Source organism: Salarias fasciatus (genome assembly GCF_902148845.1).
Source record: "Salarias fasciatus chromosome 7 unlocalized genomic scaffold, fSalaFa1.1 super_scaffold_4, whole genome shotgun sequence".
NCBI lineage: Eukaryota > Metazoa > Chordata > Actinopteri > Blenniiformes > Blenniidae > Salarias > Salarias fasciatus.
This window is the reverse complement of record NW_021941229.1, coordinates 18,327,373-18,352,491: the sequence shown is the minus strand read 5'-3', so window position 1 is coordinate 18,352,491 and position 25,119 is coordinate 18,327,373. Positions and strand designations below refer to the sequence as shown.

General features: G+C 40.6%; 1 protein-coding gene across 1 annotated transcript in view; it reads left to right on the top strand.

The window, feature by feature from the left end:
* The window catches only part of astn2 (astrotactin 2), a 261,407-nt gene that overhangs the window by 166,441 nt on the left and 69,847 nt on the right, over positions 1 to 25,119 (top strand). Inside the window, exons 11-13 of the mRNA XM_030085456.1 lie at positions 4,279 to 4,429; positions 17,893 to 18,059; positions 19,923 to 20,111. Of these exons, the coding sequence (XP_029941316.1) occupies positions 4,279 to 4,429; positions 17,893 to 18,059; positions 19,923 to 20,111 (507 nt within the window). The remainder of the gene's footprint in view (positions 1 to 4,278; positions 4,430 to 17,892; positions 18,060 to 19,922; positions 20,112 to 25,119) is intronic.

Sequence of the window (25,119 nt, the reverse complement as noted above, 5' to 3'; positions counted from 1 at the left end):
TTGGTCCCAGTGGCAGCAACAAATATCTCAAACAACCCCTGGGTGTCAAAGCAAATAAAAAAGCAACTGTGGATTACTTTCCATTTGTGTGTTTGTAGAAAGAGTCCAGCTCATATATCCGGCGGCGGTGCTAGAAACACGAGAATAGAAAGGGTTGAATGAATATCATTAATTACATCCATTTAGGATATCCTGTTCTATCCTGGTTGGTTGACCAGAAGGTTAATTACTCAGTGTCTTCCAAAATATTTGCATCTTCTCATGCAGTGAACATAAGCGTAAAGCATGCTGTATTTGCAGATATCCCAAAATAATTAGATGTCCTGAATCACATTCCTGGTTATTCGTGTTTGAAGATAGGAGGTATTGTCTAAATTATTAAAAAAAAAGAAAAACATGTTACCAGTCTCTATGTAAGGGCAACATCCTCATTAATTGTATTTCTGACATTGAATTTCAATTCAAATATGTTTGAGTGTATTTGCTGAATTGTAAAAGTTTTATTTATCTTCCTCAAAATAAAGGCTCAGATCAAAAGGTGAAGCAGTAATAGTTCATTAATGAGCTTTTAATTCAGAGGACCATAAAGTCAGCACGCCATAGATTACTAAAGAAAATTGCCCCCAACCTAAAAACTAAGTGGAAGAAAATTGTTGACCGATAGGTTAATTGCTTTGTGTTAATGCTTTGTTTTTGTTTTTTCCCGTTGCCTTATTTTGAGACAGTAAGGAAAGTGACTGATTTGCACAACTCTCCATCCCGTGAGACGCAATGAATTCGCAAAAAGCAAAGAGAGATGTGATGTGTCACTGAGCTATAATACCTCACCGCAAAGAAGATTTGCAGATTTTGGGATGAGCTGTCATAAATCTTTCACAAAAATAAAACGCTGCACAGGAATAAAAACACCCTTACTCGAAAAAAATGCAAGTTGTTTGCCAAAAACCTGGATTGATGCATGTAAAAATATACTGATGTTAACATTTGATCGGTATTGCAGTATTCTCACCTTTTTAATGAAGTTGATGTCTTTGATTTTTATGTTTTTCCCTCAAGTTTGTGACATCTGTAGCCATAGAGGGAACTTTTCAAAATAAAGGACATTATAATGATATGTTGGGACATTTATAGACAAATTAACGAGACCATTAAGTTGTTCATGGATGGTTTAGTGGACATATTTTTCAGTATTTTCATTGAAATGACATTGCCACAGAGGCACAGAAAAACACAGAAAAATACAGACATAGAAAGTGTCACTGACAATACTGCAAAATTCTGCTTGCACAGCAAGTCGTCAGTCTTCCCATCATTCAAGATGTTGTTGCTGTTTGTAGAGTCAAGTCACCCTTAAAACACACTGTTGTCCCCGTGGTCCCATTGCTCCAGACAGTGCTTTTGTTTTATTGCAAAGAAAAACACAAGGGTTGCTTACCCTTCATTCCTTGTGGCAGCAGGCATACACAATATAGTGTATACGCATGGTGAAGCATGCTGAGGAGGATAAAACCCTGAGCACACCGTATAAGCAATGCTGATATGCCTCCAAAATGGCAAGATTCAGCATTTAAAACAAATGCCTCCTGCTTTTATCATCAGGAACTTTTATCACCAGTAGCTCCAGCACAGTGGCAGAGCCCATGCACGCAGATCAATTAATCTCTAACCTGCTTTCATCCTCCCTTGAATGACTTGTTTGTAATATAGCTACAATACAACAGACTGATGCAAGCAAACACTCATATTTTATTGTATTTTATGGAGATGGGACCTTCCTAAGTTTGGTGATGTCCAGATTTTTTGGGTTAAGGATGAAACAACTGTATCAGATATTAAATGCTGCAGAATTTCGAATCAGTTCGCTCCTCTGGAAGTTAGCAACTCCTTAAACATTTGACCTTCAAATAAGTACAAATAGAATCTAAAAGGTCACAGTAGTGATAGCCTGAGGTAGCATCGCTTGGAGCAGCAGCCGTCTTTCAGACCTCATTTACATGACTTTTTCAAGTGAGAACATAAAACTTTTGTCATGTTTTGTGTGTCCGCTCACATGACAACAGTGCTCAGAGCAACTTTTTCAAAACGGCTCCCAAGGTGGAACTCGCCAGTGTTGATATTTACAACATATTGTTCTTTGCGTCTGTGTGTGTCATTTCATTACAAAAGCAACCAGTGACACCCACGAGTGGCCCTACATAAAAACTACATTGTTTTCGTAATTTCTGTACAGACGTTCATTTACAAAAGGTAGTCGTGTAAATGCAAAACTCTTCTGCAATGAAAAGGAAAAAAATATTTCATTTGAAAAGCGGAGCCTCAATGTAGGTTGGTGTGGAAATGTTCATGAGGTTTGTGCTTTCTTCCTATGGAGGGATTATTTTCAAAATGAACTCTGAACTCCCCCCCCCCCCCCCGGTATGATCAACAAGTCACCACTCTTTGTTTGCATTTGGTGTTTGACTGGCTGAGTTGACTGCCAGCATGACCCTCTTGTTTTTCATTCCCCCTCCTGTGCTGTTGTGATGTAAAACTTGGCACAACACCGGGAGCTGGATTTCAAGCTATTTTTACACTGACCTGGCAACTGTTGTTAGCAGAAACACTGTCAACAGTCGAGTAGCTGTTGTCAGAAATTCACCAAAACTGTGTTGAACTGGCAAGAAGCAAAGTGAACTTCTGCTTCTGCACTGACTTCTTGGGTTAGTTTTAGAGTGAAAGTGTTATTTGGTTCTGAATATATGATGAATATTATTATTGTCATAGCACATACTTTTGTGAGTAACAGTGTGATCAATCAGAGAAAATCATGGGATTCAAAAGTTAAATGATTGCCTTGCACATAATAAATATGTTTATTTGAATCTTTTTCAAAATGTTAAAGCCATTTTAGGGTATTCAAAAATACCGGTGCCACTCTGTGGGGTGAATTCAAACATCAATGGCTCTTAATGTCTGCACAGATTTAATGTTTTGCGGTGGAGCAGTGGTGAGCAAGAAGCTCCGGCCTCGTCTCAGGTTCTTCCCTTGTGAAGTTTGCTTGTTTGAGTTTCTTTTCGGTACACCGGACATCTCCCATTAGGCCGCAGCATCCCTGTGGGGATAATCGGTGGCTCTGAATCAGCGATCAGCTTGAATGTGCGCTCTGATGGTTGTCCGTCTCCCTGCGTTGGGCCTGTGATGGACTGCTGACCTATTCAGGTTGCATCCGGCCTCTTGCCCAAGTGTCAGCCTGGATTGGCTCCAGCGCACCGCAGCCCTCCTCTGGTCGAGCCGTCGTCTGAAGATGGATGGATTGGGACTTAGTTATTCTGAGGCTCTTAGCATGGCGACATTAGTATTTAACTCACAGCACCACTGTACCCAGGCAGACTCTCACAGAGCTGCAAGGCCACAGGATCACCGCCGATCAGTCTTCTGGGCTCTGCAAATGAAAATACCTGGTCAGGCTGAGTGAATAAATAAAAAGAAGGAGTAACTGATTAATCACACTGATTTATTTTAAACATTTCTTCAGTCTTTTTTTTCTTTTCTCTCTCTTTCTCTCTCACTCTCTCTTTGTTAACTTTAACAGAATCAGCAGGTCTGATTTCTTTGGCCTTCAGTTGGAGGTTTTATACAACCAGCCAAGCTTATGCTTCATGTTAGTGTGTATGACTATTCATTTTAAATATTTAATCAAAATGCAGCTTGGATTGTAGCGTTCAGTGGCATGGCTGACCATCAAACATTCACACATTTTCATGCAGAACAATACATTTTTAAAACATCAACAGTATCCAAAATACAATCAGCGTATGGTACATTTTGATTATTTGGGTTCTGCGTGACTACTTGGTAGTTCTATACCGTCATCATGCATTTTGCGCCACAAATCTTCCATTATAGCTTTAAAAACACTGTTTTAAACACTAACTGTGAAACACTATTCTAAACCTGTCATGGTCAATGTTCATTTCATATTCAGACTAAACATTTATTTCACATTTATTCCACTGACTAACTAACACTTACTTCCTGTTAATAATTGTAGTTGAAAGGATAAAAGCCACAAAAATACAGTAATTTAGTCACATTATGTATAGACATGAATAGCTTCTTAATTGCACTAGAAGTAGGAAGGTGAGGAGAGGCTGCATCCAGGGGGTGAGGGATTATCAGATGCTCCGGCGTTCTTTTTCACTTGACATTACCTGTAACGCCGTGTCCTTAATTACACCGGGAAAGCATGCGCGGTTGCATCGGCGTTCTCTTTTCTAACCTTTCCTTTGTCGATTCCAGGGAAGAGGCCATGATGTCAACGTACTTCGAGACGGTGGAAGACCTGCTGGCGTCCTTCGGCCCCGTCCGCGACTGCTCCAAAGATAATGGCGGCTGCAAGAAGAATTTCAAGTGCGTCTCTGATCGACAGTTGGACTCATCCGGCTGTATGGTAAGCAGATGTGATTTTCCAGATTGTTTTTTTTTTTTTTGTTTTCCACCTCTCTGTCTCTCAGCTGACATCTTGACATGATCAAGTCGAAGTGAGAGCGGAGAGAGAGCAATTTTCTTAAAGGTCACAACCAGTGTTTATCCCAGAATAAATGAAATTCTCCCATTAATTTTCAGCAAACAGCCCCCCCCCCCCCCCCCCCCTTTCAGATTCTTTGTAATATTTATAACTCTTTGCTGCGTGTCTATATAAATGAGTGTCTGTGTTGTTGTTTGGACATTGATAGGTTTCTGTTTGTGTTTGTTTGACACGTGTTTGTTTGCCAGTGATGGACACACTGGATGAATGACATGGTGCTTTCAAAGCATCATCCAGACACGCCGTCTGCTGGACTGACTTTGGACTGGAGCTAACTGGCTCAACGAGAGATTTTTTTTGTGTGAGACAGGAGACGTTGTGTTACATTTGTAATGCTGGACTGGAACCTTCAAACGGACAGGACTGCGGCTATGCTAAGCAATCAGGCTAGTCCTTTTCAATGCATTTATATGATAAACAAATCCTTCACAACTTCATATTTGGGAATCACAAAAAAGGGACCAAAAAAAAAAAAATGTTGAAATGCATTAACAGAGCCAATGCATGCTACAGTGTGTGAATTAAGTTGTCAAACTGTGATCAAAGCGAGCGCTGCTCAGTAGCTCTTGCAGACACTGCAGCACCTAAAAGACTGATTAAGTCCTGAATAGATACATGCTGTATGTTTAGATGGCGAAATGTATTTACATAATTGCCTCCTTTAATGCATCTTTCCCAATAATGTGAGTCATTAAATTTACATGCCATCTGCTAACTTGGCATTTGTGATATTTTCGAGCAATTCATAATATTTTATATGGTGCTTACAGGCATAATTAGGATGCTTTGGTGTTGTGTTTATCTATAGGCACTATGGGGTCCGTGATTAAAAGCCGTTGTGACTCACACTGTTGGAGGCTTTGCCTTTGTAATCATTCCACACAGACTTAATGGTTCGTGATACTGCCTCTTTTATTTCAGTTTATGCAAATGCAACGTCATCATTTGACCCAGTGATCACAAAATCAGATCAGAAATCCGAGGTGTCTATTAATCTGCTGTGAACCCCCTTTTTTGGACGCAGCTTTTATTGTAAAACGCATCCAGAACGGATATGTCTTTCATTTATTCGGGGCGCCGGCTTCATCTGTCCCTTTTTGCTTCATAAACCTCGGTTTGACTTTGGATTCAAAGCAGTAAACTGCAGTGCAAAAGGTTTTTCTTTGGCATATTTACAAGTACGGGGTGACTGGAAACTTTCCACGCCAGGCTTTTGACAGCATGGGGCGGGCCTGCGTTGTAAAGTAATTAAATTGATGAGCCATCTCAATTGCTGGAGGATGGCTCGGTGAGTCATTAAGGGCTTGGATGGGGCTATAAATCGACAGGTCTTTTTGTTGTTCGTGTCGACCAAAGACAAACACTGAAGGAACAATTTCCTTGTTTTCCTATGTTCTTCCTCACCTTTTAGCTGAAGGCAAGATATGATTTGTACGTCTTGCCTTTCTCTTCACAGCGTTCAGAGAACGCTCGTGGAACTTTTCTCTGCATTCATGAAGCACACATCACACCACTCTCTGTAATTTAGTCTGGCACTGATCAGAAATTATGAATAACAAACCGATTTAGACACAGCCATTAGGCTCTGATGTAGATCCTGACTGACAGACTTATTGAGGCACTTTGTAGAATAAACTTGACGCGCGCAATATTTTCAACATGTGACTTAAAATACTTTTTAATCATAATTTTTTTTTTTTTTTCCGCATGCAAATCAAATTAGTCTCTCCATCCCCGCTGCAACTCATTCCCCATGAATTATCTCCCGCTGTGTTACCATGGCAATTAATCCACATTAATACAGCTGAATCATCGTCCCGATCATTCATATTTCCTCTCCTGACATATTTAGCAGCTTGTGATGGTATTATGAGTAATGTAGGCTGGTGTCTACACACATACAACTGTAATGCCATCATTTGTCCTCAATATGTTTCTCATTTTTATAGTGGATGTAACTCTCTAAACGCTGGTTGTGTTTGGTGTCCCTGTGCCGTACGCAGCTTTGAGCAATGCATCATTTATTGGCGTCTCGGTCATAACTGAACGGAACTCTTAAATGCTCCAAACAAATATTTTGCATTAAGCTTATCGATAATTGAATTTCCTTGCTGAGTCACTGAGTCAGTGGCAGACATTTGGGTTTCTAGGACTGGTCCCATCAGTCCAACCAAAAATATGCACGAACAGCAACGGCACACTGTGACTTCCAACAAATGCATGTGATTTATTCTCCCCATGCAATTTTTTTTTTCTTTGCAGTGTTAGAATATTTGAGCAGCTGCTAAGCTTTTCAGAGTTTTCCATTGAGGCATTGTTTCTTCTTCTTCTTTTTTTTTTTTTTTTTTTTTTTTGCAAATCCATAAATGTAATATTTAAATGCAGATAATATTAATATATTCATGATTGCAGGAATATTTGATTTTTTAAACATTCTGTTTCACATATTTTCTGTGCTGTACTGTAAAACCTCTGTGCCGTTTCCAACCTAATTTAAAACAAGGTTGCATTTATTGAACTGCTTTTGCTTTAATAATGCTCAACTCAGTCTCTCAGTCTTATACGCTGAGTTTGTACACTGTGAAATATCTATACAGTAATTTATAGTGACATTGCCTCAGTGATCTCAACTGTGTATTTCCACAGTTGTAGCAGCATTTGCATCCTGTAAGCTTATGACTAAAATTAAAGAGACAGACTCTTCATGCTAATCCGTCCTACTAATATTAATCCTTATTAGGCCCAGAGTTGCAAAATAACAGACAGTGAAGAGGGTGAGTGTAAAACATGAATATTTCTTAAAAAATGTTTCTCAAAAAGTTCTAAAAAAAAAAAAAAAAAACTGCACATCATGATATTTTACAACACTTTCCACATGAGCAAATCACATATTCAATACTTTTTTTTTCTCTCTCTGAGCTGATGATCCAGTTCAAGGTTTAAACTTTACAAAAATAAGCATCGTTCCCATAAAGGAGATACAAAACTTTTTTGTTTGTTTCATCTGGACCTCATGTACCTCCTGTGTTTTCGTTATATTTTGAGAAACTCTAAAAAAAACAAAAAAACAAAAGAATCATTTTTCTCCAGTATAATAGAAAATGGTCTCATGCTTCTGCCTACAGCTGATTAATAGGCAAACAAAAAGACTGACAAAGCCCTCTAGTCTTCAAAGATTAACTCGGAGGATCACGGTCACTGTGGTATTATTTTCCATTCGGACTCTTCTGGGCTGGTGTTATTTTAACCACCCTTGTCAGAATGGGTGCTAACACAGAGCAGGGACATGCCACACGGAGGGCTTAAAATCCATTATCACAGTCGTTCCCCTCAAGGCCGTCTGCTGCTCTTAAGACAGTTGAAATGCATTTGCAATGAATTAAATTGTAGTCAGACAGAGCTGCAGTTGCTGTTTTGTTTTGTTTTTTTCTTTTGCACATGCTGCTACTTTTATGTCTGCTGAGCTGAAACAAATGTGAGCTGATTACTGACTTCAGTCTGTAATAAGAACAACAGCAAAGGTTGTAAGCGCAGGTTAGTGATACTGTGCAGGTAATGTTGTTCTGGTACCTTCTTCTTTCATCTCTTGGCTCATCAAGCAGAAATTGGCTTTATTACATGTGACAGAGGTGATGCGTCAAGCTGTGTAGTCTGACTGTTCTTTACATTAATGGGGTACGCTGCTGTTTTGATCATCATAGGTTTTTGTTTTTTTGTGTTTTCCTGTGTGAAATGAACTGTTGTTTACTGGATCTGTTTTCTTTCTGCTATTTGTGACTAAATTGCTCGGAGGACAAGTGGGGAATGAGAGGAGAACAGCATTTCATTACCTGAGATAATAATGTGAAATGTACTCACAAATAGACATTTCAAAGGCTTTTGACTCCCTTATATTCAATAAAGAGACAAAAATACACCACGGTTTAAAAAAAATACGACAACTTTGTAACACATAAAAAGGTAAACTTCTGGTGCCTCTTTGATATATGTTGTACAGAGCAGAGAGAAGTGTCGGGAGCCTCGGTTGTCAGATGTGGGTTGTGTGTACAGCAACAGTTCAGCGTTTGCCCATCGGTGTGGAATGAGTGGTCAGATTGCAGTTGAACCCATGTTCAGTGTAGCCTATCATCCACTGTTTGTGTGTATGAATGCACCGCGTGAGCTCTCCAGAGACTGCTTCCACTTCAAAACTCTGTAAACATGACTTTTATTTATTTTTTTCTTTTCTTTTCCCTTGGAAGTCTGCCATTTTTCAAACTTTTAGGATTGACAACTGGCAGATACAATCCCTTTCTATGCTTTTAGGAGATTTTTCCTTTATGGCACACTGTCACATCCAACTACGGGATCTGTCCCCTTAATGGAAATACTCGGAGACTAAGCAGATGGCGGGATATTAGTGGCATATCTTTCATGAGATGATGTGTCTTTTGGGACATCTCTGGTAACGCTGTTTGGATGCAGGGTTGGCAAAGATGTCCTTTTTTTTTTTATTTCATTTTTTTTTTTAAACTTCAAACCTCAATCCAGAGTTTAATTTCGGCCCGTCAAACTCCAGTCGCTTATAACAGTTTAGAGGAGACAGATACTGTTATCTCTGATCTCATTTCAAGTCACTTGTATACCATCCCAGAAAGCAGGGGTTTATTAAAGCGGTGGCACTCTCCAAAAGTCAGGAATTAAATGATGAGTTGTCAGTGTGGAGCCAGATTTCTGCTCGGTTGCGTCTCGTTTGCATAAAGAGTCAGCTGGGAGCAAAAAATGGCATCTTCCACCAAACAATGCATTTGCGTAAACCCTCATCCCCTAATCCCCCTCCCCACCAGCCCCTTCACATCCCCACAGTCGTGTTTTCTTAAGCGTCTCGACTTCCCCTTGCCCTGCTGCACTGCGCAGCTCCGCTTGCCTCATTACCATGGCATTTCAACTGGGAAGCAAATGCTTCATGATCATTTCGTTTTATCTTTTCACTCGTATTCTGTTGGCTAAATGCAGCGGCCTATTGTTGCAGAGAGACTCAAAAGCACTGTGGCAGCCAAGGGTCGGAGTTAAGGTCTGTGTGCGGTGGAATTCAGTTCAAAGAGGCCTTAAGAGGGGAAATATTTGCACAAGAACAGCAAAACCAAGTTGTGCAGCATAATTTAGTTTTACTCAGTATTTCTATATATTTCAGATCACTGATTAACCATATTTTTTATGAATGGGGAAATAGTGTATAATCACAATCAGTGGCGCTCGATACCTGAGGATTGATTCATGTTTAATGGTACCTCCTGTGAATTTCGATGTCCTCAGTTGTTAAAAAAAAAAGAGAGAGCAATATCATGCATGTCTTGTAGGCATTGTGCGTTTATCATCGGAATATTAATATCTCACCCGCTACAGTCAAGTGTACATAGCTGTTCATTTAGTAATAACCTTCAGTGAATTATGAAAGCCTCTCGTCGCATCTGTACGCTTACTCGAGGAAAATTCACAAGCTACCGCGTTTCATATATGTCAATGTTGCATATCTTAGCGATTTAATGAAAAAAAATATAACCACAGGTAGGGCTGACTTCAGTAAACCACATGTCTATTGTCCTGGCCGCCGAGGCAGACGGTAACAGCAGCCTGTAAATGTCAGTGGTGAAACACACGGAGCCGAGGAGATCCGGGTCTCGAGGAAGTCGCAGCGCAACGCCGTCTTTCACTCGCGTCGTCGTCGTCTGTTCTCTTGTCACAACTTGAGGGAAGGTGGTGACAAAGAGAGGCTGCACATCTTTTACATACTGCCAGTTACCATGGCAAACGACAGACTGCCTGATGACCTGAGTACACACATTAATGCAGAGATGTGAAGATGAGCGCCCAAGGCTAAATCATCTTGTTAGAGAGTAAAGCTTGTGTGAAATAAGAGTAAGGTGGAAATATGTAAGGAGAAAAAAGAAGTTGTAATATTTTTCCAGTAAGCTCAAGACAGGTACGGTATGTCTGCTCTCTTACTGATTGAATCAACAGATATATTAAGTGTTTAGACTTCCTGTCTACAAGGACAGGAATGTGCAGCTCCCTTTTTGCACATGCACGTCGTGTCCCATTTGTCTGAAAAAGCACTCATCGCAGTTTGGAAAACCCTGCACGCTGCAGTGTTCATAAAAAAAAAAAAATAATTAAACAAATAAAAACAGCATACTGTTGAAAATATTACGTTCAGGTTCAGCTTCAGCCAGGTGACATAAACTCTTTTACACCTTCAGTTCATTGCAGAGTCATTGCACCGTTTCCCTCTCTGTCATCTCTGTAAATGTTGGAGTGAGAGGAAAAGGAGACGATATTATTCCACCCGTGAAGAAACTGCAGATACGGCACCATAAGACAGTCTAGTCCCTACAGAACAAACTGCGACAACACAAAACACCCTGGAGTGTGTCAGTTTACACACACACCAGTTTCCTGTGATGGAAGCATGACACATTTTCCACATGTAACGTCTTAATGTGTGTGTGCGTGAATGTGTTTACCTGCTATTCAACGAGTCTCTGTTAAGATTTAATATACAGCATACGAGTGTTGGTGTTCAATCTCTTTTTTTTAAGTAAACTGTAGTTTATCAGGATTTCTTCTTAATAGTTAAAGAAAACAAAAATCAAAAAAGGCCTTCCCTGACCTCCAAGGCTCTTCTGATTGTGTGCCCACCCCCTCCACCCACGCCCCTGTGGAAGTCCAGCGTCATGCTTTGAGAAGAAAAAGAAACTGTACTAGGCTCTTGTAAAGGAGAAACACTGTCCTCACTGTGACGTATGTACAGCACACTTTGTCATAATAAAACCCCACGTTCTTCCCAGTGATGTAGAACGATGAGATGATCATATAAAGTGCATTAAGACTGCTAAAGGCAAAATGCACTGTATAAATCTTTCAACATTTGCATAAACGCCCTCCTTCATGCCACAAATGAAAAAAAAAAGTCTCATTGCATGAAATTGCACAAACTACTCTTGTATGCAAATCTTGCTTTGTTCAATAGAAATGAAAATAGTGGCTGGCATTCACTTTTTATGGCGTCTTTGTGAGGTCTTCCTCTACAGCAGAAAGATGGGTGTCGGGAAAAATGTCTCAAAATTAGTGCGATGGAAGAGTTTTGTCATTTCTTGAAAATGATCTAATGCTCCGAAGCACTGATGTGCTGACCTATTCAAGTCCGCTGACAACTTACAAGATGCCAGATGACAAATGTCAAACTCTGTCTGCAAATTTTTGAAACTGATGGTTTGTGTTTTTACATTTGTACAAGCACCAGTGCAGATAACGTTTTCCAACACATTTATAACAAATGTCATGTGCACATCATGAAGAGATATTTAAACCTAATTTATTCAGTTCAGAGCTCCTGCTCCGGAAACTTATTCATCCTGCAAATAAGGTTAAGAGTGGGATAGGTCTCCTAACTAGGGTACTGTATGTAAACACTGAGGACTGCGTTGCATCCAGAAAGTTTTTTTTTTTTTTTTTTGTCTTCTGCTATTAAAGCAATGAGGCCGTTGTGCCTAATTTAACACATTTCAGCGGCATGGAGCTGCAGGGCATGCATCACTGCCACCTCGAAACCAGATTAGGCTGTCAAATATGCTTTTAGACTATTTGATTTTTTTTTTCTTTTTCCCCCTCGCCTGTCATTTTGATTTAGAGCTCCTGCATTTCAAAAACTTTCCCTGTTTTGTGAAAGACTCAGCACGCATCTTATTGTTTCCATTTTATAGTTTGCTTTGCACTGTTCCCCCCCCCCCAAAAAAAAAAACCTGTTTTATTATAGTTGGCAGTGTTACAGTGACTGTTCACACTTTTCTCATTATGCCCACTTTCTCTGGAATGTGTGGCCACTAAATGAGAACATTTAGTATCTTAATTTTGACAAGATCGTTACCAAATAGGGCTCTCAATAGATTATGCTCAGTTCCTGATTAAAGCTGAGGGCAGTAATGGGTGATTAGGAAAATGAATAGCATTCATTCTCAATGTGTGAATGTTAATTTGGAGCCGTGATATATGTGTGGTATATAATGTGTCGGGAGATATATGAGCGGTCATATTTCATATGCACTTGCCCTTTTTTTTTCTTCTTCTTCTTTATTTTTTGACCTGCTTACCTTGTATTTTTAATCCTCAACTATGCTCAGGAGTGAAATACCATCACTCTGCTTCTTAATGGTGTCATGAAATTCTCATTTGTAATGGCCCCCAGAGGATAGATCTATATCCAACCCTTGGTGTTTTATGTGGCCGTCATGCCCGTTGCCCCCGGGACGGGGCGTTTCTGCCCAAAGTCAAAAGGAAAGGCTTGTCGATTTTGAACAAGGATTAGATCCTGCTCTTATTCACAAATATAGAAACTGAAAATTACATAATATTCTATTTAGAGTGATGTTTTTACTATCTTTTAAAATATTTGATTAATACCTGATATGTAAATTAGTCAATTACCAGAATGTAATGTTTGTTTTTATGTATTTTTAATTATTCACCAGCTGCCAAAGTGTAATTATACCACCAACATCAAAAAGATGTGTGTGTGCGTGTGTGTGTGTGTGTGTTTCTGTGCGGCAGATCTCCTCTCCTGCTCTCATTGCGCTGCCATTGCAGAAGCCGCACAAAGGAACTGACTTAAATTCACTTATCTGAAGTATAAATGATCTCCCTCTGCAGCTCGGTGTGTCTTTGGAGACTTGTCCGAGCAAAAAGAGCAAGTAGCTCGTGGGCCTCGCTAATGGCTAACCTTAAGAACTTTCATTCAACCACAGAGCGCTGCATGACAATTTTGAATTACAGACAGCTATTCCCACAGCTCCGCCTCAGTGTGATGAATGGCTCCAATCTCGTGCTCCCGAGGAAGTTAACATTACATCCACCAGATACAGTAAGTGGATGTGAGGCTGTAGAGGCTTCAGTGGAATGCCGAACATGTGGCGCGCTGTCTGGAAACACGTGTAAACTATGCACAATGCACATTGATCCTTCCGGGCTTGACAGCTGTGTTTTTTTTTTTTTGTTTGTTTTTTTTTTTATACCACAGGGATCAAAAAAGCTATTGATCACTTTGTGTTTTTAAACCTTAACTTGTTTCCAGCAGAGAGAGAGCAGATGCATCATTACTTAAATACTGGCTGATAGCCTTTGTCTTCGAACTGTTTACGCCGTCTTCAGACGGGACGTTTAATTCGACAGGATAGTCTATCTTTTAAGAGATGACAAAAGATATCATAATCAGAGTCGAGGAACTGGCTGATTACTGTTAAAGAGTTGAAGAAACGGATCTTTAAGGCAACAATTTAGCGTGAATGAAGCCTGTTAAGAACATGAGTCCTAAAAACGTCCGTGTTTTACAGCCACATTCATCCTGGATGTTCATCTCAGTAAACAGAGGATGGATGTTGCTCCAGGGACCTGCACAACTTTAGAACAGCTGTCCTGGAATCCCGACCCTGGAGGTCCACTCTCCTTCAAATCTAAAGTGTTCTCATTACTTCCACACATCTGATTGTAACGAGCAGCGTCTTATTAGGCTTTTCTGTCGAGGCTGATGACAAATTCATCAGATTCAGTTGAGTGAGATGAAAGAAAATGGCCGTTTAGGAATTCAACACATCTGCTTCAGAGGTTTAACTCACGCCATCAGTTTACTTTCTAAACCATCTGATGTTATTTTCGCTGATCGGATTGCACTCAAACCCAAAGTAAGAGAGCTGCTGCACAAGCACCCACTTGCAGATGGTGTCATCCAGAGCGCTTTCCACTTTTTCTCCCACACAAAAGCTTAGTCACAAGTGCAAAATGAATATTTCCCCCTTTCGTAACTTTAATTCTCTTTTTTTTTTTTTTCCTGTGGGTCTGGACTCTGTAATAAGTTTCATGCTATTCAAGGAGTCTCTCAATTTGTGAAGTTATAGTTCAATCCTCGCTTGCATCTCACTCTTCAGTTTGACTGGATTTATTCTGACTTGATTTATTCATAAATGTTCAACAGTATAGAAACTTTATTTATAGCCAACAATTTACACTAAAGATCAAATCTATACTACATTAATAGAACTGCTCTGAGCATCACCCTGTCTGTAAAACTAATGCTGACGTCCCACATGACAGTGATCCACCCCATTTACATTTTCACCTTCCTCCTGGTGACTGTCATCTTATCCTCATATTCAGCTTCTTCTTCACCCTCATCACCATTTCCATCCTCATCCTCCTTATTCGCTTATCTTCTTCATCCTCATTCTCCTCGTCATAAACCTCATTATCCCCTTAATCACCCATGTCATTCTCTTCACCATCCTGCTGCTCATCACCCTCGTCGTCATTCTCATTGTGATCTTCCTCCTCTTGCCCGTTTCTCTTTCAGGACAGTATGTATTGTTTAGTATGTTTTACAGATTCCTCTTTCACATATGATCAAAAAAAAATCTCTGCTGTGACCTTCAATTGAAATTGCTTGTTTTAGAGAGACTGCCTTCTATTGAGCTGCCTTGAGTCTGAAGTAAAGATACAGAACATTAGAAGAGTAAAGCTATAAAAGTTCACACACCTCAAAGCACTGTGTTCAGAAGGCACGGCTCTACACATGAAGCCATAACCCTTGACGATCAATATATAACACCTATCTGTTATTTCTTCACTTATCAGATGACCCTATTCGAAACAATTGCCTTTTTTCTCTCTCTCTGTTTATTGCAGCATATTGGGTTTCCTGTATGGGAGACACATGGGCTTACCTTGCATAATTCCGGATGCACCACAGTGGGTGGTGTTTACGCACCACCACCAACCTCTCTGTTTGCGCTTCCTTATTTAAGATTTCCTCAGGCGAATCATAGTAAGGAGCTGGTTTAACTATGTGAACTTTTTTAAATGACTGGTATATATAATGTTTACTGAGCAGAAAAACAGAGAAACAGCTTTCTGCTCCTTTTTTTTTTTTTTTCATTACACTCCCACAGTCAGTCCTACGCAGGCACGCACAACTTGAGGATTCGAAGATGAGTCAGTGTGGCCATCAGTGGAAGGAGTGAATGGTGTTCGGCAAACTGTAGGATAATTCAGTCGTACAGACTTCAAAGCAAAGCCGTTTAAGTTCTGTATCAGTATTCATGGCAATGCTGTATGTATTGATAGAAAAGCAGCACAGAAGCAGTGTTTGTAGATTTCCAGTGTGTAGATGTTAAAACCAACTCCAGCTTCTGACTGACTGTGATTATATTATATATTAAATTACAGCAAAATATTTCAAGAAGACTATATATATACTGATCAGCCAAGAGATCTTGTTGTTTTCTGGCATCTATGCAATGTCACACTCTGCAAGATCCGATATATAACAGTAACACATTACTAACTTGTGAAAGTCAGGCCTTTGCTGTGGGAAGAATTTCCATCAAAAGCAGAAGCTTCTGGGTTCTGTTTTTCTCACACAGAAAACGCCAAGTGTCCTCTCATTTTTCCTCACCAGTGTTTTCACACAGGAGGAAACCAAATCTCCGATTAGTGGAATATATCTCATCCGTCTTGGATGTGGCATTCTTGATGTTGCTTTGTTGTGAATGTTTTGCTTGACAGTCTGACTGAAGCAGCATCACAAATCTCCTGTTGGGAAAGACAGATAAAGAAGACAGGAGGATATTATGTGTTGGAACCAGAATGGAATCAATAATATGAAGTGACAAAACACTAAAATGATTGATGATGAACTGGTTAAGACACTGATGACAGTATCATCCATCTATCCATCCGTCCTTAATGCGGTGATGAGGAGTGAAGGCAGGATACAGCCTGAACAGATCACCTGTCCAGCACAAGGAGACGATCACTCACACGTTCACGTTCAAGTCTACTGTCCATTTTCACGTCATAGTTAGGCTCATAACCCCAAATCCCCACACTCACATGGGGAGAACATGTAAATTCCACTGAAGCTGCATTCAAGTCCAGGGTTTGTCTGTGAGGTGACAGTTCAAACCACTACGCCACCACGCCGTCTCTTGGCACAGCTGAGCCAGTTTAGTCCGTTGGCTGTGCGAGCGTCTTGGAATCTTATTCTGAGATTTCATAAATGCTTTTTTTTTTTTTTTTTTTCCATTTTTAATTATACAAATTTAACTAGATAATTATTTCTCTTTAAAATAACAATACTTGTCAATAGTGTTTGATTTCAGCAGTGCGTTTGGCTCTAGCTGAGCCAGCAGAAAAGTGCTGCCTCTTTGTTTTGCAGGGGCAAAAATCATTTTGTTTACATCCAAGACGGATAATGCAGTCAAAGTCATGACAGTGGGCTATTAAGTCTAAAAGTTATTAATTGCACGGAAAATTCTTTTTTTTTTTCAATGAAGTCCTGCTTTGCTACAGAATGCCTCTACTCTTACATTCATGCTTAATTAGGATTGTTAGCACTGAAGGAAATATAATACACTTAAAATTCACTTCATAAATTCAAGGCTACATTCTAAATGAGCTAATTTGAGTTTGGAATTTGAACTCATTGTTTCACTTCAGATTTCTGTCCGGTCTGCTGTTGGGTCAATGTGAGTGGGTTTGTGAGGGACACCTGGGACTCGGAGATAAGCTAAAAATGAACGATGACATTAAATTCTAGATCATCACGTTTACCTGTGGTTAAAAAACAAACAAGCTGTGGTGATTCACTGCAGACCATCCACTTCAGTCATAATAAGTGTCTGAAGGTCAGAATCTACTTTACTTTTAATATTCTGAATTAGAAATTTGGCTTTTTTTGACCTGTTTTGAACTTCAGTGTCCACCCTGTGAGGCAACAGTAACGTTCAAAACAACTGAATTCATTTGGCTTTTATCGGAAATGGACGATTTCCCACTTTTGTATTGCTGGAGTTTGGCCTGGAGGGCGACATGTCCGCTCCTCCTCTGATCAACATGAGGTCCTCTTCTCCACCTGCCACTGCGCAGCTTCAACAAGAGAGGATAACACAAGTGGAGCTCAGTTTCTGGCATGAGCACAATGGCTTTCAGACCAAGTATATGACTGTGAGATTTCAGCTGGCAATGTTTCATTTCCAAATTACCTTTGAACCTCCATGTTTTCGTATCACGTTAAATCTGCCGATTGATTTTGATTCTTCTTCCCTGGAATTCTTACCCACTATCTACCTCCACAGTTTTATCTTTCCCGTGCTGCCGTCTTTGCCTCCTCATTGCCGTATGGTCCTGATTAAAATGCACATTCTGACCTCTGGGCCACAATCTATGCTTTCCTCGTCACCCCCTCTCTACATCTCCCTCCCACCACCTCTCCGTCTTACTCCGAATTCCTTTTCTTGCAGTGTCCTGAGGGGCTGAGGCCAATGAAGGATGGCTCAGGTTGCTATGACTACTCCAGGGGCATCGACTGCACGGATGGCTTCAATGGAGGCTGCGAACAGCTGTGTCTCCAGCAGCTCGTGCCCCTTGAAGATGACCCCAGTTCCAGCAATGTGCTCATGTTTTGTGGGTAAGAATAACTAGCTGTCGAGAAAAAGTAGAAAAAAAAAAGTGTCTGCTTGCCGGAAATAAAGCTTCCTCATGAAATGGGCCGCATGAACTTCATAATACAATGTCTTTCAGCCAAATACACACTTGGATCTTTCAATGCAATTGATCACTTGAGGTTAAACCTGACTCTTGACCAATGCTGACCCCACTTATCGCGCATTCTTCCCTGATACTTTCCGTCCCTGAATGCCCAGCCCACACTTTCCACTGAGCTAATGGTATGTGGTTGTAATTTAGAGCAGATTCCACAGGGCAAAATTGGATCATACGCGAGTGTAATCTCCAGGGACTTCCAACTGGAGAAAGGTTGCGATGTGGGAACGAGAGTAACTTGTTACCAGCACTGTATTTGATACGGTTCTCAACTTTTTTTAAGAGGTCTTTACTGCTAGAAAATAGTTGCTGGCTGACAACCCCACCCTTTAAAGCTTTTAGAATGGATCATTGAGTTCAGGCCGGTGAGTCATGTCTGTTAGTGTTTTTTTTTTTTTTTCCACAGCTTCTATCATCTATCAGTAGATTTTCCAACCATACTCTGGGTGTACTCATGGTAGCGTCTGCCTTCGTTTTGTATCTGTGTTCAGAGTTTTCCTACTTTCGGACTGGATAAAGTCATAGCTGTCCAGTTCCAACAGTTTGATCTAGTATTGCGATGCTAATCCACATTAAAAGTTATTGAACTGTACTGAAGTAGAAGAAACAGTGTGGATGGGTGGGCATACTGTATGTAGGTTAATTGGGAAATAGAAAATGCAAGTTGACACAGCTGTTTGAACTGCAGAGTAGAGGTGGGCAACTTTGCTCATTGTAATAAGAATGTTCTCACTGGCCACAAGAGGCCAAACTGTTTTACAACAAGGAAACTTTAAAGAAACTTTATTTATTAATTTTCTTCAGTTTGTGATCTTTTTAACATATAAAACAAGTTTTGTCTCCTACAAAGGTCTGGGTATGAGGTCCATGTGAAGATGTAACTGTGTGGAATTGCTGGCATCTCTCTGAAAAAGGCCCTGATAGGTGTGAGAGTGATTCCTTTTAAAGTATACTGAATTATTTTTATTATGACAAGACAGAAAAAAGGAATAGCTTTGCATTCATGCCTCACAAAGACACCACTCCAACAGATCTGAGTCTTGCCAACGACGACTGCGTCCCGCACCACCACCGCTGAGCAGATGAGACTCGATCAATTGTTACCAGCCCAAATCTCAGCGCAACCTAACAGCAGTGTGACACTCAGCCGTGTCTGTAAGATGAGAAAAACGGAGGAGAAACTGTAATTGTGACTAACTGCAGAGTCTGCTGAATTCTGCACCACTGGAACCTGTTTTAAAACCTCTTCCACTGAAGTCCATGTGTCGATGATATCTACAGCAGTGATGATAACACAGACACACACTGTTTTGGAAACGTAAAAGGCATTTTGGACTAATTTAAATCAATCAGAGCCATATTGATTAAAAAATAAAACACATCCACCTGGATTAGCACTGATGCGTCGCTAAACATTGGCAGCACGAAATACCAAAGAATACAGCCTTTATCCCCCCCCCCCCCCCCCCCAGGTTCCTTTGGTTAATATGTTTTAATAACCTCATAATATGTCGATCAAAATTGTTACACAGAGAATCTTCATATTGATTGGTATTCCTTTCAGGCATTTCGAGGTGTCAGTCAAGCAGCGGTGTCTGCCGCATTTCCCTGTCTGTCTGATGTCTTGCCAGCAGCGATATATGCTTATCGCTTACGCCTCGAGTATGAATACGTTTACATGCAGTCCCGTCTTGTGCTCTTATTGACCGCTCTCCCCCGTCCTCCCCAGGTGCGTGCAGGAGTACAAATTGGCAGGGGACGGGCGCTCCTGCCTCCTGCAGTCAGACAACTGTGAGGGACCAAAATGCCCAAGGCAGGATGTCCACTTCAATGACACCCTGTTTGGTGAGATGCTGCATGGATACAACAACAAAACCCAGCAAGTCAACTTGGGACAGATATTCCAAATGACCTTCCGGTAACTGTACAAAAGCACTCGCTACACCTACACTACTGCCTGCCTTTTTTTTTTTTTTTTTTTTTTCTAGAGTAACTTGCACCAGTTTCGTTTTAGGTTTTTTTGCTGCCATACAATTTACTGTTATTGCATTTCTTTTAATGGTATCTCAGTTTATGTGTGTGCCTTTTCACTCTCTTCCATCCCTTTGTATCAATTCAAAAAAGGGATTGTTTTTATTATTTTCACCCATTCATGCAGACACACACACAATGTTCCCTGGAGACATGTTTCACATCCTCACTGTATTTTTTTTGTTTTTTGTTTTTTTTTACATCTCAGAGGAAGCATCATCTGGATTAACGGTCTACTTTTATCAATTTCTGGGTTACAGGAGAGAGAGACTGGAAACCTCAGAGGGGCAGCTTGAAGAATCAGTAGTCAGGGTTTGCTTGTTGGGCTGTTGCTCCTCTGTTTGCACAGATACGTGTCTATGTATGTGTGTATTTGTGTGCGAGCGAGAAGTGAGAAGTGTGTAAGAGAGCGGCGGTTGGCTGAGAATGGAGGCTTTTCCCTTGGCAGTTCTCCTTAAACTGTCAGCCCTCTGAAAACCTGGCTCGCTCCGATAAGTCACATGCCGCCTGTGATGAAATGCTCAACACCCAAAAGATGATGCGGGTTTATCTGCGCACAAATACAGTATGCATACAGGAAGACGCTCCGGCCGTATCTCACCCCCTCTGCCCGTGTCTGTGGTGTAGCTGCTCCCTCTCTCACGAGCTTTTCATCCGAGCACTTCTCAGAGGCGCAACCATGAAATACGTCTCATCTGTTCTGCCCTTTAGGCCACAATAGTTTTGCTTGGCTATAAACAACCACACAATCTGTCCGCTGTAGGTCCTCAGGGTCATTCCTTCTCAATGCCAGAGACTATAGTAAATCATGGTTTCTAAAGCACCGTTTTCTTGAAAACAGATTTTTTTTTCCCCCTTTTTTCTAAACAATTGCTGCTTTTCTAAATGATTATGAAACTTTCAAATGTTTTTTTTTTTTTCTCTTTTCTTTTCTTCTCGGCAGTAATCAAATTCAATGCTAGCAAGGTCTTATTCAATACAGGAAGGCTACAGATAAGTGTTTTCTCTTCTTCCATTTTGCACCTCGTCTTTCAACCTTAGACGTCCATGTTTTTTGTTCAAGGGAGCCACAATAATATGCCGTGTAGATAATATTATCATTAGAGCGTTTAGGAAGCATGTTTTTTTTTAATATATTCTTTTCTTTGAAATGCGCTATGATTTAGTTAGTGTAATTTCACACAATTACTGAAAGTACTCACGGAATTGTGTAAAGAAAAGTATAGAGAACCAGCACAGCTTTAATTTAGTTTACATAAACGCACATGGCCTCGAAGATAATTGAATGAGCAAACCAATAGCTGAAAACGAGTGATGAGCAATACCACAAGCTGGTTTGATTCCGGCCTTGGGCTTACGGATTGCATGTTTTCTTTGTGTGCAAGTGGGTTATCTTTGGCCACTCTAGATTCCTCACAAACTATAAAAAAAATAAGCCTGCTTGGTTATTTCTTTGACCATATTTGCCCGGACAGTGGGCTGGGACTGGGTGGGCTGTGTACACACTCATGTCATATGAAGTAGGTATAGAAGATGCATGAATTGAGTTATTTCTGGACTGGAGTGCACTGAAGGACCACATGCTGAAAGAAGGAACGCGTTTAATAGGAATGAAGAGCCACAGCGTTCAAAGGGAATTGTTATGTCTGATTACCTCAGAAGCTATAAGATGAAAGGGGCTTAATATCCATCTTTAGAGGATTTGTAGGGATGACTGGCACATCTCCAGCATTTGTTCCCAGATTTTAGTGGGAAGCACTGAAAGCCTAATGTTTCCCAAAGGTTAAAGAGGCTAAATCAGTGGGGAAGTGCCTCTAATACACTAAACAGGGCACAGCTTGACAGATGAAACAAAAGCGCAGTTTGGGGATTTTTTTTTAAAACAGAGGAGAGAGACAGTGCTGATCCGTTTGCCCCGGAGCAGTAGGGAGCACAGAGGGTCCTTTGCCTCCAGACTCCAGCTCGACACGCTGGGGTTTATCAAACTCAGGCAAAGTACAGAGATTTGCTCTCAAGCCAGGGCTGTGGTGAAGTTATACAAATGACGAGTTTAAGAAAGCCAGGCGCTGTGGCAGCCCTGAGACACAGCCGACAAGCGGTAAAATATATGTCTTTATAAGGGTGACAAACAGAGCCGACGAAGTACTGCACACGACACTCCCAGGAAAAAAAGAAAGAGAAAGAGAAGAAGTTAATTTCATTGCTTTTGACTCCTGTTGTGTCGAACGAGAAACATTTATTTAAAGCTTTCTCCAGCATTGTTCGCACCTGCTATTATGTTGAAATCAAACCCTAAAAAGTAGAAACCAGGAGGCAGTAAATTACAAGGGAAAGCCACAAATAATCTCAGTTTTCCATTCCCAGCATTTTATTGATTTTCTGAGCTTAAGTGTGGCTGGAAGTTCTCCACCAAACGATAAATTGGATTTAGCATTCACCACAAGCTGCTGTTTAGTTATTTTTTTTGTTTTGTTTTTTTTCCTCTGTTGGGAACATACATTGCACTTTTTTTCACACCTCAAAAACACGTCAAAGATTGGGTTCGCCACAAAGAAAGGTCATCTGAATGCGCTGTACCATCGAAATCTTTGGCTAAATGTAACGCTGCATGCTGTCACACATGCATTTATTATCAAAAGGGCACAATTTCCATTAACGCTCAAATTATTAACCACACAGCCATGTTTTCTCTGACTGTAGAAATGGGCAAGTGTCTTAGTTTTCGGTTTAAACTTTGCTGAAAGATTTTTTGTCGAACACAAAGAGAACTACATTTTCTATTTCCGATCTCAGACTTCATCTTTTTTTTTTTTTCTCCCCTACACCTGTTCAATTTGCACCTGCTCCTAGAAGCTAGAGAAATTTCCATGCTAATTGCAAGATGCATACTTAGTCTCGCTTATCTGGTTCCCTGCAGTTAAAGGCATACTCGGCTGATTACATGCCGATGACAGGCAAAAGAGCACTGCCAGGCTTTTGTCCCCATTTGGGTAAATAACCCACACGTGTCTCGGTGCAGAGTACATCTGAGGCAAAGTGCAAAAAGCACTTATAGAGGCCCGACTTACTCTGCACAGCTCAGTAGTTTTTAGAGAAAACTGAGCAAAAAAAAAAAAAAAAAAAAAAGCGATGAAAACTCGCTCTGAAAAACTCTCACACCACGGTGAGGATTGAAGGGGTTTATTTTTTAATCAGAAGATTTTCGATACAACAAGCCTCGATTCAGACCTTTGTTTCCACCACTTTATCCGATTTAAATCGGTTTGAACATTTGAAAGTCACATTTCTGGAGCTATTCATCATTCTTAGTCTAACCAGACAGGCTGAGCACACCGGAGTATTCTACTTGACTCCTGATGCCTCTAATTAAACATGTGTATTACGGCATGTCATCCAACTAAGGTACTTATTCTTCTTACCAAATCCACTATGCAATTTGTCAAAAGAAAAAAAAAAAAGAGCAAAACAAGAGCTTTGTCTCTTGAATGACTTTCTCCCATAAGGTTCCACTTCACAGTCTATGTATTTATAGCCTCATGTTACACTTTTTAGTCTCATCAGTCGCTGCACTTTTCCACCGCACCGTCTTTGATATGCAGATGCGAGCCTTATTGCACGGCCCCGTTATTTCCCCCACCTGCACAGTCGACTGATTCTCACAACACCCCGTTCCTCTGCATCAGCAGCTCAAAGTGAAATATTAGACGATTGAGATGAATTATATTAGAGCGGCGGCTTCACAGGTAGTATTTTAATATGAGATGCTACCCACGATTTATGGGTATTTTGCATACTTTGTTTTTGAAAGTGGCCTCACTTTGCACCGCCTGTTGAAGTTAACTAATGAAATGAATCCTCCATACTGATGTTGTTGAGATCACTACAAAGTCAGGCAAGCATGCATTTCTGCCATGATGCTACATGTGTTACTGTGGATGTTCGGCAGGGAAAATATTCATTACATTGTGATGGCAATTCAGGGAAGATATGAAAAACGAAAGTGTGTGTTGTCATCTTACTTTTTTTTTTTTTTTTCCTCTCCAGTGAGCAGTCAGTGAAAGCAGTAATTACTTTTTTTTTTTTTTTTTTTTGTTTCCTTTTTGGCGAGATTTTCTTTCAGGTAAAAAAAATAAATAAATTCCTGCATCCCAGTTCCATTCCTATAGGGAGAAAACTCTTTCTGCTCGGTGATCCATGTGTTACGGCATCTTGCCACTCGACAGAAGCGTTATATGCACGCACATACGGCTGGAAAGACGCAAATGTGAATGTCTGAAGACCGGAGCGCAGTTGTTCACTGCTCCTCACGAGTGCCTTTATGGATGATGTGCCACCTCTCCCTGATGCAAACACGTATACCAAATGGCATGCACCTTATAGGAATATGAGATTAGAGTGCAGAAAACTAGCAGACAGGCAGTATTCAGTAATGACCGCTCACTGGAGAGGCGCAGCCCAGGCCCAAACTCACATATTGACGTGTTGCGATGAGCAGCACTTTGAAGAAATGTGAAGCACACTTCAAAACTGCAAATAGAATAAAGTGGGTTGTTGCAGGTCAGATAAATTTGAACCTCCGATACACTCGGTCTTTTTTTTTTTTTTTTCTCTCTCCTTCAGTCCCCATGGAAAGCTGACTTGAGCCTGCTCTGCATAAATAAACTTAAAAAAAAAAAAAGGAGACCTGATCCAAATGGGCCCATTGTGACCGAAACAGCCGTCGTCAAAGTGAAAGTACAAACACTGACAGCACAATGCACAGCCACCTAACGAGCTGCAGCGGCACACGGCGTCTTCCCTCATATTTCACAGTTCACACTCCCTGTTTCACCTCAGAAACACCTTTTATTTTTTTTTTCTCTCCAGCAATCATCACATAATCAGAGCAGAGCCGA